This window comes from Citrus sinensis, chromosome 8, assembly GCF_022201045.2.
Source record: "Citrus sinensis cultivar Valencia sweet orange chromosome 8, DVS_A1.0, whole genome shotgun sequence".
Taxonomy (NCBI): domain Eukaryota; kingdom Viridiplantae; phylum Streptophyta; class Magnoliopsida; order Sapindales; family Rutaceae; genus Citrus; species Citrus sinensis.
In genome coordinates, this window is record NC_068563.1 from 19,474,092 (window position 1) to 19,495,055 (window position 20,964).

Below are 20,964 nucleotides of genomic sequence, written 5' to 3' on the forward strand. Positions count from 1 at the left end.
GGTCTGCATGTAAAATGTGAATGTATATGTTACCACCATAACACACCTAAATGTATAAGAACACGTTTTTTCATAAATTATATATTTTCGTAACTCAAAAAGTAAAAAACAAAAAAAAGACTATATGTTTATCCTTAGTTTTTTTTTTTTTAAAAAAGTATATCAAAATAATAAATTTATTAGAACATTTCAATTGTTGCAGTCACAAGTTGATTGTTTGTTATATAAGAAACCGCGGCAACTCATTTCAGATTTGAAGATTTCCGTAGTAGTTATAATTCCAAGTTCCTGAACTACTTCACTTTTGAATATAGTTTGAGTTTGACTTACAAAAAAGTCTCCCCACAAAACATGAAGAAAATTCCAAACGCTGTTGGTAAGTTTTAATTAAATCACTTCTCTGGAAGGATTCATGGCTGAATTGGTGTACCTTGATGAAACACCAAGGACGTCAAAGGCAACCACAGCTTGATGAAACACCATGAACTTTGTTTATGCGATTAACTCATGCTTCTGTTCTTCAACGCAAGGATACCTTGGATTTTCAACCTGAATAACTTCATGCTTCTCTCATCCGTGGTGATACAGTTAGTATCAAGGTGGAACAAGAAACTTTTCAAAACCTGGAAGATTATCCAAGGCTCAACGGTCGGCATCTGTGAAAGCTCAGGATTTAAAAGTTCTTATTTAGAATTTATGGAATCCTATAGGGCATTCGCAGTTAGTCACAATGGCAAGGGGTTTCTAGTTTAGTTGTCCTCGAAATTGATGGTCACTACCAATTTTAATTATTAGCTGGACACAACGCGTTTGTTGATATTGCATACGTATTTTGGTTTATTGATCTAATAATTTCCACTGGACTCCCAATTCCTCAGCATCAACAGAGCTAACCGTTGACATATGTATGGATAAAATTAACAAATTAGGTAAATTGAGTGTGATGTCGGGTAAATTATACGATACGCGTGTACTAAGGTCAACATATGAACAGAAATCAATGCAAAAATTAATATATCGGAGCATAAGTTTGAATTACTCTACAAACGGCATCCAGCAATCATGATTTTGCAGCTGCAACGCCGGACAAATTCGAAGAGTTTGTGATCTTATCAATTGATGATCAGTTGCCCAAGAATTTCTTTCAATTGTTCGACGGAGGAATATCTATTCCTGCCTTTATCAGATTCTAGTCATCCAATTGTTTATAGTATTCTTTATTCAGCTAATACAATCGTAAGAATTTTATTGTTTTATGTTTGCAAATTCTCTTAACAAAAGATTGAATGTTCTTATGTAGTTGATAATATTTTAAAGTAATAACAAACAGCGAGGGCGGAGCTCAAAGTTAAACTTTCCAGACTAAATTATAATATAAAATTTTCAAAACTGATCATATAGTTTAAAAAATTAAGTTCACTTGTTTTTAAAAAAGGAGAGCGAAAAGAATTTGTTAATAATAAATTAATAATACCAATTGTCGTCAAAATTAATGTTTGAGGACCATATAAATTAAACGACATTTTTGTCCAATGTTTGGAAATTGTGAGAAAATATGCGGGGCCAAAATGAAGATTTTGTACTTAAAACTCATGATATCGTCATAATTTATTTAGGAATTCATTGATTCTACAAAAGTCTGTAGGCGCCATGGCATACTTTAGTCTAAATAAAACTCCACCCCTGACAAACAATGTATATATCAATGATAAATAGAGACATAAATTTTCTTGTCAAGAATTTTGATTGTTTTTTAAATTAAAGAGAAAATTATTAGTAAGATAAAAGATTACAATGGGATGATTAAATTATATATATTTACCTCCCAAAAATTTAGAAGAGGAATTTTCCAAAATGAGGTAGTTACTTAATTCCATGATGTAAAAGAATGACAACCAAGGATATCATTAATTAAGGAATCCCCCACTTTGTTACCTTCATGATAAATTTGTGAAACATAATATTCCATTGAGCAAAGCAAGTCAAGACAATTTAAACCAACAAGCGTAAAGTTACCATGGGGAGTGTAGTAAAATATCTAAAGACATTGACTCACAGAGAATGAGTGTTCTTTCCTATAGAAAATAAATAATATATATTGTGTATTCAATAATATTATCTCACAGCGGCGTTGAACAGTTATTAGGTTAATAATATACAACTTGAGAAATCCTCAACTATTAAGCTCCATTTAAGTATGTTCGGCGTCTATGAGCGGACTACCTTTTCACTTGACATGACAAAGTGATCAGTTTGAATGATACATATATGTTATCATATTTGTAACTAACATTACTCTTCATCTTCAAGAGTGAGGCTTACTATATCCCTGATTGAGTGTTTGGCCCTTAGTTAACAAATTTCTCAATTTGTCCAACTGTTAAATTTTTTAAAATGTGTGCTACTACGATAACATACGGACATATACGTTCAACAATATGCTTTTACATACATTATACATTTTTGTAATTCAAAAAAAGAAAAAAGAAAACAGAAGATAATATATGTTTGTCAGTATAATTGTAATTGAAAGTAATAGATTAATTAGATCATTTCAATTGTTGTTCTGGAGGCACAAGTTGATAGAATATAATGTAAGAAACCGCGGCAATTCATTTCAGATTTGAAGCTTTCCGTAGTTTTTATTACATTCCGAGTCTCTGAAATTACTTTACTTCACTAATACAAATTTATATATGTTACAAATTTATATATTTATATATGTTATCATATTAGATTCAGTTGGATAATCAAACAAAAGACAGTATATGTTTGTCCTTAGTTATTAAAAAAAAAATGTATATCAAAGTGATAAATTTATTAGAACATTTCAATTATTGTAGGCACAAGTTGATAGCTTGACATATAAAAACCGCGGCGACTCATTTCAGATTTGAAGATTTCCATAGTTGTTATATTTCCAAGTCTCTGAACCACTTCACTTTTCAATATAGTTTGAGTTTGACTTACAAAAAAGTCTTCGCATGAAAAGCAAAATTCCAGTCTCCGTTAGTAATTTGTGATTAATTAGTGTCTTAAATGAAACACTATTGTCCAGGAAAGTGAGAACGTTGCTAATGCGATTATGTACGTCAAAACAAAGAAACTTTTCAGCGCAAGGATACTTCATGTTCCTCCCATCCGTGGTGATACAGTTTGTTTTAAGGTGGAACAATAAGCTTTTCAAAACCTGGTTTCGTCTTTAAAAAAAAAGATTGGAAGATTATCCTAACCTCAAGGGTCAACATCTGTGAAAGCTCAGGATTTAAAAAGTTTTTGTTTAGAATTTATGGAATCCTATAGGGAATTTGCAGTTAGTCCAATTGGGATGGGGTTTCTGTTATATTCATTGTGATCTAGAACAGGACATGCGCTGTACGCGTAGCGGAGGGGCTTTTAAACTTCCAGCAGGATATTTTCGATTGTTTCAATGGCGACCAAAATTCAATCCTCTTAATTCAAAAATTCAAACTCACACTCAAGTTTGGATTAGAATAAATGTACTTAATTAGCATAAAGCGCTTAGAAAACTTCAAATGGGCATGGCGAGTGGAATTGGCTTGCCTCTGAAAGTTGACAAATCTTCACTGGACATAGCGTATTTAGACCTATTGGCAAGTGACAGATGCTTGTAGAGAATAAAAGATAAGAAATGTCAACACTATATCTAGAAGCTGAGGATAGCTTAAGACAAGCTAGGGGTAATATCTGAGAGAGAAGATAGCTCCTGTAAATTTATCCATTTCAAAGGGAAAAGTGGAGCTAAAAGTAATAAGTTAAGCCTCATGTGTGTGAGCTGATGCCACTAGAAATGGGATAAAATATTTATTCTTTAGGCTTAAACTAAGGGACCAATGAGAGAATAGATCAGGTAAGCACAACAATGAGGAAATAGTACGCCAGCACAAGAATTTGAAGTGCTTTCAATATCCCAAAGAAGGTCACTTCAAAAGCGATTTTCTGAAAAGAAAGAACAAACACAAGTAACAAAGAATCAAGATGGAGATCCAGCTGTTATAGAAGAAGAAGGTAACACTACTAGAAAAATAGTCTTTTGTGACACTTGTCTTCTGACACTTTATTATAAAGTATCAGTAATTACATGTATTTGGGACATTTTCCGTGTTTAAGAGATAAGTATCACAAATTGCTAATACTACGGTGTCAGTAAATTAAATATCACAGATTCGTGACACTAAAGTATTAGTAGTTAAAAAATAAAATTTTAATTTTGTATCTATTAATAATCGAACTAAAGACCTCTAAGCCATAACCTTTTTATTTTAACCGCTATACCACTCGGCCACAAATTGCATTTTTGAACTTATAAATTAATTAATAAATAAATATTATAACTTAAAACCTAAAACCTAAAAATCTTTCATGTTCTGTGTGAAACCTAAAACCTAAAAATTTTTGTTAAAGTAAAAAATCTATCTCACGGCCGCCGAAGCTTTCTTCCTTCTCTCTCCTTCCCTCTCTCTCGCTCTCTTTCTCTCTCTAACAATGATCTACCTTGAAAGCCGCCTTTGTCAAAACCTTGAAACCCGTCGTCCTTAAGCTAAAATATCCCTGAAAAGAACCCAGAAAGTGCTGTGAAGAATTTGGGCAAAGCTAAGGTTTGAAAGTCCGAATCAGTGTTGTGGTAACTCTTTGTCTCATTCTCTATTCTCATTGTTTAAGTATTTATCTATTAATTGATTGATGTTTATTGAGTGCAAATGAGAGCTTGCACTTGTTTGGAAATCTAGCCATCTAGGGTTTTTGTTGCTTATAATCTAATTTATTGTTTAATAAAATAAATAAAACGCAGCTTTATTATAGGTGGAATTCAGTTTATTAAGTGAAAGAATGATTACAATCGGTGATTATGGATTTAGGTTGAATGCAATTTGTTAATTAAAAGAATAATGGCAATCGACAATCATGTGTTTAGTATGTACTATATTTCGTTTAATGGTGTGTATGAAAACCCAAACCTAAAATTTTCTTAAGTAAAAATCTCCATTCTCCCTCACGAAATTATGCTGAAAATTTGAGGATTGATAGACTGTTGTTGTGAACTTGGTTGTTTCCGAACTTGACTAAATGACTTTCAATTGATTTGAAAGTTTGATTAAACTAAGTTTAAATGAGAACATTTTAATTCTGGAAATTTTAGAATGAATTGGGTTTATATTTGATTTTCAATGGATTTCTCAATATGGTTGGTTGTTGTCCAATTTTATTAGAAATTACATATGTACCATGTTTGATATTGCAAACGTATAGTCTAACAGAGTTAGAATAAGCTGAAATTCGGATAAACTACACTTCTATTTGCATACTTCGAATCTAGAAAATTTTATTTTGATTGAACTTGTAATTTATTTTTAATGATTTTTCAAACTCTGCTGTCTCTGCAGTAACTTCTTTTGACAGAACTGTTCATTAATTTTTGATCCTATTAAACACCAGTCTAATGATATCGAAATAGCCTCAAATTTTAATATGTTGTTGACTTATATGTCCACTTAAAATCTGGAAAGTATCATTCTGATATATTTAGTATTTTAAATTTAATATATATTCAAACACCTGCTGCTACTTTTACAGTTTCATATGCAATTTTGACAGAACTGTTCATTAATCTTTGATTCTATCAAACACCAGCCTAATGATATCGGAATAGCCTCAAATTTTAATATGTTGTTGACTTATATGTCCACTTAAAATCTGAAAAGTATCATTTTGATATATTTAGTATTTTAAATTTAATATATATTCAAACACCTGCTGTTACTTTTACAGTTTCATATGCAATTTTGACAGAACTGTTCATTAATCTTTGATCCTATCAAACACCAGCCTAATTATATCGGAATAGCCTCAAATTTTAATATGTTGTTGACTTATATGTCCACTTAAAATCTGGAAAGTATCATTCTGATATATTTAGTATTTTAAATTTAATATATATTCAAACACCTGCTGCTACTTTTACAGTTTCATATGCAATTTTAACTTATATAGTTTTATCATGTGAGAAGCAAATGTAGAGTTGTCCAAATGACTTGGAAATTTGATTTGTGGTGCATTGACATGGCTAATTATGTTTTGTTCATAGCATTCCAAATTAAATTAAAGAAATCTTAAATTCAAGCTGTCAATGTTTCCTATTAAATCTGATTAGTGATAAATCTACTAACTTGTAGTACTTTTCAGGGAAAAAAATGTGTCAACACTGTGAATTACAACGAGAGAAGAAAGTACCAAAAGCATAAATCTTTTTTCATTATATTTGGGACTATTCTTAAAGGTTAGTCTTTTCTTTTTTCCTTTTTTTCTTTTTTTCTTTTTTATTTAAGGTAATCATATTCTTTTTAATTTTAATTACAATCAATTTGGCGCTGTTATACAACTCGCACCAACCAATCAATTTATTAATGTGACTAGATGGAAGATTGCCATATGTGGGGAATATATGAAGTCAATACTAAAGGTACAGCCAATTGTCTCATTTTTCAGAGTTATAATTGTGCGGCTTATACACTTGCTTTTTTCTTTGCCATTTTGCTTTTGATATGAAATGAGTTTGTTTCTTTTCTTCTTTTCTTTACACTCTTATTATCTTCGTTGGGCATATATTTTAACAGACATGCTCTTGTGGAATGGCCTGCAATTTTATCCACTGTTTCCGCAACCCTAGCGGAGACTATGAATGGGCTGATTGGGATAAACCACCTCCGAGATATTGGGTGAAAAAGATGGCTGCTTTATTTGGTTATTCTGATGAATCTGGGACCTGGAATCAAGAACGCGAAGGACAAACGAGGAACAAGATAGATTCAACTAATGCCGACAGGTATGCTTTTATTATTAGTCATAGACACTAAAAACTGTACTTGGTATATATGAACTCTTGTTTATTTAATTCACTTTCTGTTATTTGAATTTTTTAGTTTAAACTTCCATGTTTGACCGATGATTTTGAGAGGTTTCTTCATAGTATCGTTCTCTTCATTTGTGTTTTCTTCAAGTCTCCTAACTCGGTTTTCTTAGAAGTAATGAATAATGAAAAGATGTTCTTTCAATGCAAGGTTTAAAGAAAGCTCTTCTGTTGGTTTTTTGGTCTATTGTTCGAGTTTAAAACCCACTTTCAAAAATGTATGATTAGTATGTGGCGTAATGACCATGTTGCAAGCATGGCAAGAAAATAATTAGATTCAACAAGAAGCCTTTGGTGATGTAGCATTGCAATCTTATGTACAAGGGATGATGATCCAAACTATGATCAAATTTCATTATTTAATGTATTTACTGCTGATGTTAGAAATCTTCTGGTTATTTATGGTTTTGTAATTTCTTATGCAGGCATCATTACAGAAGGTCTAGATCAAGGGAGGCTGATCGTGTGAAAAGTGGTTCTGGCAGAAGCCATGATGATGAACGTCAAGTTCATGAAACAACTTGGAGTCGGAGGCGCTCCAATTATCACAGTGAAAGCAGAAGTGATGAGGCTAATTCTGATGGAAGTTGGTCAGATAGGGACAGAGACTAATTTTTATGTATTGAATTTGGATTATTTAATTATGAGAGTAGGATATCTCATATTTTGGCTATTGAAGTTCAATTTGTAATATATACTAATAATATTTAAATGTGAAATGAAAGATTTTGTGATATAAATCAATTTTTTTTTGTTATTTTGTGGTGCTTTTAATTTTACAAATAAATCAATAGGCAATGATCCAATTTAATTTTTTATTTTTTAAAAAATAAATTAACTAGTGATACCATGGTAACAGTAATCATAGACACTAATAAAATATCAATAACTACTAATACTATGGTGTCATAATATCGGTGATACTGTAGTAATAGTAATCACTGACACCACTTACAAGTGTCACTATTTTTCTGACTCCCAGATTACTGACACAATTAACAAGTGTCGGTAAAAGTAATTTCTGACACTATTTTAAAGTCAGTAAAGACCTTTTTTCTAGTAGTGTAATGCATCAGCAGTTGTGTATGGGGCTTCGGATATTAGACAAGAAGGTCAATGGATAATAATGCCATGTGTAGCGTGATTGGTATAGGAAACATCAGTTGAGAAGTACATGATAGAATCATTAAAGGGCTAAAACAAGTTAGACATGTCCCCCGACTTAAGGGAAATTTAATTTATTTAAGCTTACTTGATCAAATGGGCATAGTTTTTGAAGGCCGAATTTAGTGCTTTGAGGATTATCAAGGATTTTATTCTAGTGATGAAAGGTACTAGGAGGAATGACTTACATTAAATGGTAAAATAGATTCTGTTGTTGATGATGATTACTCAGACAATGGTAATTAAAAAACTAGGGTATGGAACTTGGGCACGTGAGTGAAAAAAGATTAAAAGAGTTAGTAAACAGGGGCTCTAAGTGGTGATAAGAATGAGAATTTGATGTATTGTGAAGATTATGTCCTAAGTCAGTCAACTAGCTTCAGGTCATCTCTTCACAAAATTATAAAAATTCTGGATTATTTACATTCAAGTCTATGGGTACCTAGACAGCATGTATTTTTAGGTGGTAATAGATAGATTTTATTTATTATTAATGACTTTTCAAGAAAAATCTGAATTTATTCGTTGACGAACAAAGAATAGGTATTCGAAAAGTTTAAAGAATTAATGGAAGGTTTTGGTAGAAAATATACCTAGTGCTCCTCGTCGTCTTTACGTGGAGACATGATTGCATGGTGTGCATGGGAAGCATCTTCTTCTGCTATTATAGGCGTATTTTGTGTTAATTTATTTATTTGAACTCTGAGGCCAACAAAAGAGTACTGACATGTAGTCAAAATTTTCCACAAACCTGTATTAAATGATTGGGCAATTGATTCATCTTTATCTCAGCTTACACTACAATCAAATGCAATCATTGTACTTACTTTAAAAAGAATTTAATTAACCCTGAATACCGAGTTAAAAGCTATTTTTGTATCACAGGAAATTGTCCAGAAATTGTTTTAGTATATTATTCCGCCACTTCACTAACTTTTATTTTATTTTTTTCAGCAACTTGGAATACACCTCTCCCTTCCACCGTTATCTCTGATAGTGAGAGAATGATGCTACTGAGTGTGCTCAATATTTCATCAGAATATAGATTTTTAATATATCTCTGTCAATCTGGTTTTTTATCTATATTCGATTTTATCTCCCCTGCACACCTTATAGATTCTCCTAGAGGTGAGTTTTTTACTCTTTTTCTATATTTTTGATCACGTAGTAACATATATGCTTTTTTTTTTTCAGCCATGTCTTTCGAAAATGACGGAGCTTGCAAAAAGAAGAAGATTGAAAAACTTCCTCCGACTAAGATTAATAGAAACCTAAGGGATAAGCCTACCTTTCATGTTGGATGATCCTCTTCCCAAGTTGTTATTCCCAATCATCCTCAGCAAGAGACCTTGCCTCTACCAACTGTTAACTTGGCTGTGTATCCACCATCTATTAGCTCTTTTGCCATTACCAACATATCAGCTTCAGCTCCTTTCCCATCAGATTCCAACCAATGGACCTTACCTACGGTGAAGGACTTACCCAACTTTGCTCGGGAGGACTCTGCTAAGACATATCTCAATTTTTTCAACCAACTTTGGGCTCAGTACATTTCTTCTAATGATGTGAGGCATATTGAAAGTTGTGATCCGACCGACGTCATGCTAAACAACATCTATCAAGTGCCTTATGCTTTCTTACTCTTGGTGTTTCAACAAGATGTCTATCTATTAAAATTTCTATTCATTTTATTGTAACTTTGTTGTGCCATCCAAGTATCCAGAAAAAGAATTAAAAGTTTGATGTTAGAAATGAATACTCTAATTGAATCTGGGTGAGCTTCAGAAAGGCAAATTGTTGAGCTAGAGGAAAGCTTGGTTGAAGAAAAAGCTCACGTGGCGCAGCTAAAGACAAACTATGACAACCGAAAAATTGAATATGACAATCTAAGGGCTCAGTCCTAATCTAAGATTCAAGATTTGTCTAACTCCCTTAATCAACTCAATCTTCAAATGTCAACTGCGAAAGCTTTAGCTGTTGAGGAATATAAGACTTCTACTGAGTTTGCCAATATTATTGATGAGGAATTTTTTAAGGGTGCTGCAAAGGTGAAAGCAATGATGGAAAGTCACTATCCCCACTTTGACTATAGCTTTCTAGAAGATGATGAAGACGAGGACTAGTCCGCTATTTTTTTCTTTTTGTCTTTTTTGTACCAGGCTAGTGGGATTATATGATGCCTCTATTTCCCACTCCTCTTGTTATAGACTTCAGAAGTTGTCAGTTTTTAAAAATCTTAATTCTGACTTTCTTTTCCTTTACCTTTATTGTCACCCGAATTTCTTTAATGTTTTCCTGCACCAAACCTTTCTTACACCAGAAATTTGCTTAACTTTTCCTGTGCTAGGAAATCGCTTAGAATTTGCTTAACTTTTGTGAAATTTTCTTGACTTTTCCTACACCAGGAAATTTTCTTAGAATTTGCTTAACTTTTCCTACTAGAATTTGCTTAACTTTTCCATCAGGAAATTTGCTTGACTTTTCCTGCATTAAGGAATTTGCTAGATTCACTTCTAGTTTTTCCCTGCTTCTTTCTTGTAAGAACAGGAAACTAAACCTATTAAAAACAATATACTGAAGTGATTGAGAAAAACGCTTTTATTAATAGATAGTTATAAGTTTGATTACAAACAATCCTTTGGTAATAATTAACTTTTCGATGGCTCAAAATGAGCCTTATTATGACTACTAAAAAATTAAAAAAAAAATTACTGATAGTATATCCTAGATGCTCTGTATTCCAAGGACGCAGGAGCACAACTCCACTCATATCTTTTATCTTGTAAGTTCCAGGATGAACAATTTCTGTTATTTTATACGGACCCTCCTAGTTCGGGCCTAACACTCGAACATTCTGCTCTCTGGTGCTCTGAAATACTTTTCTAAGGATCACTTCCCAACTAAGAAGCTTCTTGGACTGACTTTTGAGTTAAAATATCGAGCTGCCCTTTGCTTGTACGTTGTAACTCTAAGCTGGACCTATTCTCTCTTCTCTTCCAGTAAGTGTAGGTTGAGATTTAGTTGCTCCTCATTTTGCTCTGGTTGAAAGTGTTTCACTCTATATAATGACATCCCTATTTCAGCTGGAATCACTGATGTAACATATACACCTTAATTTTTCCTAATTAAGTGTATCATGTGTTTTTCATTTCGGTATCAATTTTAAAGTCGTCAAATTGGTTACAAATTATTACGAGCAAACTTGACGCAACTCGATTTCTTATCATGAATTAATGGATTTGGGTCGAGTTAATAAATGGATCATTTTTTGAGATAATTTGAACACAATTTAATGGCTTTATAGTCGGATTTTATTTCAACACGGGTCCGACATCAGCTTAATTGGTAGTAAGCTTAAAAAAAGCTAGTTTCTATAAATGGAAAGGGGGGAGCTAGTTTCCAAAAAGAGAAAGAGGGGGTGTGCGAGAGAGAGAGTGAGAGTTGACCTGGTTTTGACCCGCGAACTCGACCCGACTCACGAATGTGACCCTGTCGGATCTCACGATTCCAGCCACTGTTCTGATCAAGCTTGGTACTGATATAAAGCTTGAGCGACGCCGGTCATATCTTCGTTGTCATCGTCGCCGAAAAAAGGACAAAATGTCGGTGATTTAGTTTGAAAGAACTGCGGCTCCACCCATTTTCGTCGTCGTTGATTCTACCGGAGTTAGGCCGTACCACCACCTGAATTTTGATCCTTAGCTCACTCTCATCATTTTCCGACCAACCTCGCTACCTGAAACCTCCATTTTGACCGTGAACGACTGCCGGAAAGCTCACAGTTTTGGGACCACGATCCGCCACCATCGCCGCGCGTAGGACCTCACCGCCAGCACCATTGGATTCATTGAGGTCAGAATTATCAAACTTGAGCTTTCCGTCACCATTGACTGAAGTCCGGTCACCGTTGACCGGTGGGGGCAATTCGGTAATTTCATAAGACTTTGGGGTAAATTTATAATTTGTGAAAATAGTGGATAATTTGGTAATTTTAGATTAGGGCAGTGATGCAATTTTAGATTTCAGGGGTAATTTGGTAACTTAAGTTATTAAGGGCATTTTGGTAATTTTACACTCCAAGGGTAATTTCATAATTTCTAACATTGTGGTTATTTTTGGGATTTGAATTGAGGGCAGCTTGGTAATTCAGGATTTTGAGGATGATTTGGTAAATATTAATGTCGGGGGTGTTTTAGTATTTTGGCATGCAGGGGTAATTTGGTAATTTTATGTATACGGGAATAGTTGATTATGAATGAATATTTTTTTGGAGCTCTATTGCGTAAGATTAGTTGTATTTCACATTTACGAAAAATGATTATGTCGTTTCCTTAAATTAGGAGGATCCATGAACGAGAATCAACCCGCAGACGTTGACGATATCGAGTTTGAACATCGTCACTGTGAGTGGAATATACAAAACCTATTTTTATAGTATATTCTGATTTTACCATACAATACAACATGTTTTGATAATAAGTATTTAATACTTCGATTTAATGATTTTCTAGAAAATGGATTTTTATTAGCGTGCTGATATTTATTATTATTGCGAATGAGTTTGATTAATGATTTTATGACCGCTTTTAAGTAAATTTATGATAATAGTTTTAAAGAGAATTGAGTGGAATTGAGATATGTTGAATAAAAAGAAAATGAGAATTCAGATGTCATTATATGTTTATGTACATCTGTATCATTGTATCTCCTCTAGATACAGTGATACAAATGATATGAGATGACAGTCCTTTAGGGCCCGTCTGAACACACATAGAGGCTTTGGGCCATGTGTTTGGGCGCTTCTACCTGTTGGGGGCATATGCATGTGGTTGATGATTATAGGGATACAGATGTTGAGATACATATGATACAGATGAGATATAGGCCTTTTGTGCCCATTTGAGTACACACAGAGGCTTTGGGCCATGTACTTGGCCGCCTTGTCCTTTAGGGATCAGATTATGCATGCACAAATATGATGAGATATATGGGATATGAGATGGCATTTCCCCGTCTATCCGTTGTAGCTTCGGGGCATGATGGTTCTTGATTGCCCGTCCGTCGAGATTCAAATATGATGAGATTATTCCCCTGGGTACTTGTTTGGTGATAGTTTTTAGTATTCAATATTTGATATTATATGTATTATGATTTCATTGATTTTAAGAAAATTTATGTAATATTGTTATTTCAGTGCATGATTTGAATTAAACAAGTTTATGTAAGTTCTTATGATATTTTGACAAAATTGATTTGGGAAAGATTAAATCATTTTAAATAAATTTATTTTTTCAAAAATTACTATCCACTCACTGAGCTTACTGAGTTTTATACTCACCCCATTTTTATTATATTCACCCCCCCCCCAACAGGAGATTTGCAGGTACATCAGTCGACCCAGCAACGATAGTTAGATTTTGAAATTATAGCCACATGATGATGTTAGGAATTATAGATGTTTTGTTGAGATAGTTTGAATTGTATAATTTATAACTTATTTGTGACTAAGGATAAAATATTTGTATTCTTGATTGAAGGATACTGGTATTTGATTGAGAAAGTTAGCTGTGGAGGTTGATTGATTATTGTATCATTTTTGGGAGTGTTGATTTTATAAATTGGGGAAACTATCTATCGATCACTTGTTTTTTCGTGCTTTTTCAAAAATACACATATCTTAAATTTTTTTGACTGAATTCCACTCGAAGATGCATTTTCTTGCACACATCCACTGCCGTCTAAACTCTATTAAAACTTTGCTGATGTCACGAGGATAAAATTGTTATTTCACCCAAACAAAAAATAAATGACATCGTTTAATGGTTGAAATTAAAAAAAAAAGTCAAAAGCACATCACTGCCTCGAGCAAGTAACCAAAAGCACGCCATTGTTTTTCCAATTTTCATCAAACTTCGTGTTTGTGAAGTGCTTGAGGACCTTTAAAATCCAGCCATTTTTTCTCCAAAAGCACGCCATTTTTTGTCCAATTTATTTGCTATCAAGCTTCTACGTTTCGATTTGTATGGTAATTGTTGTTAATCATTGTTCTTAGAAACCCTAGAATATGGGTTAAGTTGATTTGTAATAAATTTTAGGAAACATCCTCCTCTTGCTCCGCTCAGGCAACGAAGAAAATATCTATGAAGACAGACAACAACTATTCAAGGTGGAAGAGCAAGGGTGTTCGAGATTGTGAAGTCATTCTTCGATGAGCGACGACACATCAGAGGACATGGTGGTGCCGCAACTGCCGTACATAATCAAATTTTGTAAGGCCCATGGAGTTTCGAAAGAAAATGTCACCAAAATAGGGGATGAAGACATTCAACTAGGAGTTTGGGAAGGGTAAGAGTAATGATGAGTTGAAAGAGATGTTATTGGTGGCAAATTATTTGAATATCAAAGAGATGTTGGATTATTTGACAAAGACTTTGGCCAACAGGATCAAGAACAAGAGTGTCGAGTACATCAGGAAGTTTTTTGGGATTCAAACTAATTTCATGCCCGAGGAGGAGGAAGCAACCAGGAAAGAGTATGAGCTTTTAAGGATGTTGATCTAGATGATGATGATTAAGCTTAAGCTTTTTAAATTTTAATTACTATCATTATTTAATTGAAGTAGTTTTATGTTTTATGTTTTACAGTAATTACCGGCTGGATATTGATTAATGTTGAATTTAATCATATCTAATCACACTTCAAATCTTTTAATTTATTAGTGTTTTTTGTATTTTTTTTTCTTTTTCATTTATTTTTTGGCATTTATTTAGGGTAAAATAGTAATTTTATATTTGTGGGTAAAAAGGTCATTTGACTAATATTCTGTTAATTCTAGTAACAAAGTTAAGACGGCAGTGGATAGGTGCAAGAAAATACATCTTTAGGTGGAGTTCAGCAAAAAAAAAAAAAGATATGTGTATTTTTGAAAAAGCTCGAAAAAATAAGTGATCGGTGGATAATTGCCCTATAAATTGCAGGTTTGGGGATGTCATAATTACATAGGAGACTTTGCCAAATTTTTAGTAGAATTCTTAGATATTAAAATTATTGTTAATTCATTTAGGTGAGATTAGATAGACTCGTCCTAAAGATTCGGGGCGGGTCTTTTCAACTGCCTTCATACCAAATGCGAGGGAATATAGTGTTTCTACAGTTGTTGTAGAATGTGTTGTTCTATAGGACCACAATACGAATGGAAGCTGATCTGCTCAAGGCCCCTTGTGTTTTTCTAACTTGGTCTTCAAGTGGTGCTTAATTATTTTATTAATAGCTTTTACTTGCCCGTTTGCTTAAGGATGGGCTGGTGAAGAAGAAGTTCTTGATTTCAAGACTCTGACATAATCCCCTAAAGCGTGAATTGTCAAATTGCTTTCAATTATCTGTAACAATAGCTTAAGGGATTTCGAATCTACATATATTAAATTTCTATACAAACGCTGTTGTCTTTTATTCTATAATTTGTGCCAAAGGTTCTGCTTCTACCCATTTAGTAAAGTAATTGATGTGTTGTATGCTTATTCCTATGGGTGTCAATGTGCAAGTGTACACAACAAGTAATATACTAATGAGTATTCAGATTGTCTCCACAATGATTGATATTATAGGATTTGCTACAACAACCTTAACAGTGCAAATACAATTTAAATTAATATAGAATAAGTGATGAAACAATTAAACAAACTAAATAAAAATAATGAAAATAACAAAATGCAATAAGGAAAATTCCCAAGGCAAACACAAGGACAAACTCAATGGGAATAAATGTAGTTGAATGATGAAACTCACTTAATGGTATTGACTACTTTGCCAACTAAGATCATGTTGCTACAGCATCTACTACAACACTGGGCAGAATCCCTTATACATCCTCAATTTCGCCTATTGGATATCTTATATGTAAATGCAACCAATAAGGATCAGTTGTTACGCTAGCATGAGATATAAAATTATGCGTTCTAGGTTCCAATTACCCTACAAGCTAAATATCTATATCTAGTTCTTCCTAAATTTTAGATCAATCATGGCCCTATTCAAATAGAGATTAACACAACTTGGGAAACCGATCTAAAACCATGTATTACCTTAATTTGTTCCACTAAGTCAGATAGTTTTTAGACTCTTTCTTAGCTAGTATCCATTAAATTAGTGGTCAGCCAAAATAAAGAATTACAATAAGCAAAATTAGGACAAAATGACGTAACAAATCCCGAGCAACACGTATATATCAGTCAAACATCCATTAAGCTTGTTTATCACTCAACCACAATAAAATTTAGTTCATGATTTACGATAGAACAAAAACAAAAATAGTTTTAGCCATCAAATACATTCCAATAAACAAATAAAAATAAGAAAATAAAAAGAAGAATTGAGTTTTGCTTGGTCTTTTTTATATCTCTACTGTTTTCTCCTTGAATCCACTATTGTAGTTCTCAAATCTCTTTTAGTCTTTGTTTTCATTTTGGTTTTTCTCTGTTGTTTTTCTTTAATGTCGGCTCTCCTTTTTCTTTTCATGTATCCTTCTTTTATAACTTATAATTAGGGCAACCAGAAGCGTGTGGCCACGTTTCTTCTATTTCTTTTACTACTCTCCTTCTTATTAATACTTGGTCTTGGCAAACTCTATAGGAATAAGTTTGGTCAGGCTTGGGTCGATAGCTGAAGCTAATATAGCAAGAGCATCTGTTTGCTATTTTCCTCTCTTGAGATTTATATTACAGCGTATTCCACAAAATTTTCTAACAGACCCTTAACCTTTCTAAGATATTCCATCATTTTATCTTCTTTTGCTTGGTATTCTGATTAGTCTGGTTCACAATCAAAGTGAATCGCTATACATTTCTAGTTTTTCTAGCTCCATTTCTTTTTCCCATCTAAGTCCAACAAGTAATGCTTCATATTTTGCTTCATTGTTAGAGACTTGGAATCCAAATTGAAGGGTGGAACTTAGTTCTGTATTTTTTGAAGTCATTAAAATTAGTCTTGCCTTATTTTCTTATCAATTTAATGATTCATCCACATACAACTTCCAGACTAGTAAAGCTCCTAAGTTAATTATTTCCTTTCTGAGTTGATTACTGGTAAATTCTACCACAAAATCTACAGCAGCTTGTCTTTTAATTGCTGTTCTAGGCTGATACTGAATATCATGCTCTTCCAGTTCTACGGCCCATTAGACTAATCTTCCTTACGCTTCTGATTTTTTGCATGACTTGTCTGAGGGGTTGATTTGTCAGCACCATTGTAGTATGGGCTTGAAAATAGGGCCTTAACTTCCTAGCAGAGATCACCAATGCCAGCGCCATTTTCTTTATCATTGGATATCTCATTTTAGCATTTAACAGTGCATGACCCACGTAGTAGATAGGTTTTTCCACTTTATCTTCCTCTTTTATTAATACTGAACTTACTATTGAGTCTGTCATAGTTAGATAAATATACAGGTTTTCCCCTGATATTGGTTTTGAAGGAATTAGAGGACTGCCCATGTACTTTTTCAATTCCTAGAATGCTTTCTCGCATTCATTAATCCACACTAGATTTTTTCCCCCACAGAGAGTTTTAAAGAATGACAAGTATTTATATGTTGCTCGTGAAATAAAGCAACTTAAAGCATCAACCCTATGTTAATAATTGGACCTTTTTTATTGTTTTTGGTGACTCCATATCCAACAGAGTCTAAATTTTATCAAGATTAGCTTCAATTCCTCGTGGACTGACCATGAATCCTAAGAATTTTTTGAAAGATACTCCAAAAGCACATTTACTCAGATTAAGCTTCATGTTAAAATGTTTCAGAATTTTGAAAGCTTCCTTCAAGTTTGCAACGTGGTCCTTCATTTTCTTGCTTTTAACAAGCATGTCATCTATATAAACTTCCATTTTCCTTCCAATCTGTCCAACAAATATCTTATTGACCAACCTTTGATAGGTTGCTCCAATATTTTTCAACCCAAAAGGCATTACTTTATAACAATATAAGCCTTTATTTGTAATGAATGTTGTTTTCTCCCTATCTAAATGATGCATTTGAAGTTGGTTATAACCTGAGTCTGCATCCATAAATGTGAGTGATTCATACCTTGTGGTTGCATTAACTAGTTGGTCAATCTGGATAAAGGAAAACTATCCTTGGGGCACGCTTTGTTCAAGTCAACAAAGTCTATGCAAATCATTCACTTTGCATTTGGTTTTTTTACCATTACTATATTAGCTAGCCAGGTAAGGTAATGCACTTCTCTAATAAATCCTTCTTTTAACAACTTATCAACTTCCTCAACAATTGCTTCAAGTCTTTCAAGATTAAATGACCTCTTTTTACCCACACTATTTTAGAACCACGATTGACATTCAATTGATGGGTTATTACTTCAGGATTTATACCAAGCATGTCTTCGTGGGACCATGCGAATACATCATAGTTCACTTTAAGAAAACTTTCGAGTTATACACACATCTCTAGATTTAGCGATTGGCCAACTTGGGTGCACACACTTTGATCTCCTTACTGCAACTGGAGAATGTTTGATTCTTTTACTGGCGAACCTCTTTACTCATCTTTTTCTTCCCTTAGGTCAAACATAATCTGTAAGTTGTCATGTCTGTCCATCCGGCCACTCAAAACTGTAGCGTAGCATCTTCTAGACTCCTCTTGATTAACTCTCAAAACTCTAACTCCTCCTTCTGTTGGAAACTTTATCATCAAATGGTAAGTTAAAGTTACTGTTCAGAACATGTTTAAAATTGGTCTTCCCAAAATGACATTGTAAACCAACGGATGTCCTACTACTAAGAAATTTACAATCTTAATAACTTGGTGGGGTGGTTCCCTCATAGTCACTAACAATTCTCTGCTACCTAAAAGGATCAAACATTCTCCCCCATAACCAATTAAGGGTGTGCGCATTAGTTTTAATTTTTCTCTTCCAATCTCCATTTTATCAAACGCTGCTGCATACAGAATATCTGCGAAACTTTTATTGCCTATCAGAACGCTGTAGACGTTCCTATTTGCCAGGATTATAGAGATGACTAAGGCATCATCATAGGGCTGATGTATTCCTCTCGCCTCTTTATCTGCAAATGAAATAGTGTTATGTCTTATTTTGGCTTCATTTTGAAGTCCACTAGCTAAATCTACAACAAAAACCCCTGGTGTGTTTCTGGCCTCTCTATCATGGGCTTTTCAAGCCCTATTAGAATCTCCTCCACTTGCAGGTCCACCAATTATGGTCCTTATGAGTGTGCCACTCGCAATATCTTGGTTTTCTACTTGCACGGCTGTAGATAGTGTTATTTTCTGTGGAGTATGGAATAGCTCCTTGTCGTGTATTCTTCCACCATCCTTCCTCACAAATTCTTTAAGATATCCTCTCTAGATCAAGGATTCTATTTCTTCATTGAGATCAAAATAATATTTTGTATTATGGCCATGATCTCAGTGGTATTGGCAATATTTGTTTCAATCCATTTGATTGGGCGCTGTCTTGATGTCCTTGGGCTTTCGTAGTAAGTGTAAGTTTCTAATTTTCATTAGCACTTGATCTTTAAGCAAATTAACTGGTGTATACCTCGGGAACCTACTCGGCGGAACCCTTGACCTTTGTTTTTTGTTCTACTTATTTTTTCTTTGTTTTTAACTTGTTCCTTATTTCTTTTCTTTTTTCCTCCTACTCTTTGTGATTTTGGGTCAGCCCTCATTTTCGCATTAGTTAACTCATCTGCGTTAGAATACTTTTGGGCTCGTAATAACAATTCCATGAAAGTTCTTGGTGCATTTTTTAGAAACGAGTAATGAAATTTCTCTGGTTGCAACCTGGCCATAATAGCAATCAATGCCATTGCATCACTATAGTTTTCCACACTTACAGCTTGTTTGTTAAAACGAGTAACGTAATCTTTCAAAGATTCATCATTCCCTTACTTAACCGATAGAAGATGAGTTGAAGGAAGTGATGGTCTTTGGCTCTAACAAATTGGCTGACAAATATCTGACTTAGCTGGGCAAATAGGGAAATCGATCTTGGTTTTAGCTTTCTATACCACCTTCGCGTGACTTCAGTGGTGTTAGCGAGAATGCCCTACACATAGCTGCTCATGATGCTCCATGCAACTCCATCCAAGACCTGTATGTCTCTAGATGTTCTGTCGAATCTCTTTCCCCTCCATATAATTTTATCTGGGGCATTTAAACTTTAAAGGAAGTGGTGCATCCAATATGTCTTTAGTAAAAGGAGGTTTTATCTCCTTCATATATGGTTCAATTAGAGTTTTATCATTATCATCTATTCTTTTCTTGAGCTTTCTTAACTCTGCCTCTAAGCTCGTTGAGTCAGCACTAGACTTAACATGTTCACACATTCTAGATTGGATTCTAGACTGGTGTTTTTCATTCAATCTCTCGCATAGGTCTCTAGAGTTTAATGCTTCTTTGACTTTATTATAATTAGCATGACCGGCATGGCTTCTGACTCGTGAGCCATCTTGAAATCTTTCCCTTTCATGACCATGTTGATCATGATATTGGTGATGTTGTTGTTGCTCCTCCACTAGCAGGGCCGATCCACGATTCATTTGATCCTCTATATACTGGAGCACAAAATTAATGTTTTATGTCAAATCAGCCACTTGCTGCACAAGCAGTGGCTGCGAGCCCTTACTGCTACGCTGCCTTCTTTGGGGGTTTGGGACTCGCATAATCCATAGTTACGATGACTACATTGGCTTTGTTGTCTCATGATTTTGAGTTAAGCGATTTTTTATTTGTAATTAATTATATCTTCTCCACAGACGGTGCCAATCTATTAACACTAATTTTTGGTCAACTACAAAATTAACTAAATGAGATGATATAAAGAGTGAAACACTAAGGA

General features: G+C 33.8%; 1 protein-coding gene and 1 pseudogene across 1 annotated transcript; both read left to right on the forward strand.

Moving 5' to 3' along the window:
• The first annotated feature begins 6,650 nt into the window (after nt 1-6,650).
• Nucleotides 6,651-7,640, forward strand: LOC127899378 (zinc finger CCCH domain-containing protein 16-like). The gene is made up of 2 exons (XM_052432740.1): nt 6,651-6,844; nt 7,354-7,640. The coding sequence occupies exons 1-2, from the start codon at nt 6,651-6,653 to the stop codon at nt 7,538-7,540; spliced, it is 381 nt and encodes a 126-aa protein (XP_052288700.1). The 3' UTR covers nt 7,541-7,640.
• A 2,404-nt stretch (nt 7,641-10,044) lies between these two features.
• On the forward strand, nt 10,045-14,899 carry LOC127899379 (SKP1-like protein 14; annotated as a pseudogene).
• Nucleotides 14,900-20,964: the final 6,065 nt, after the last annotated feature.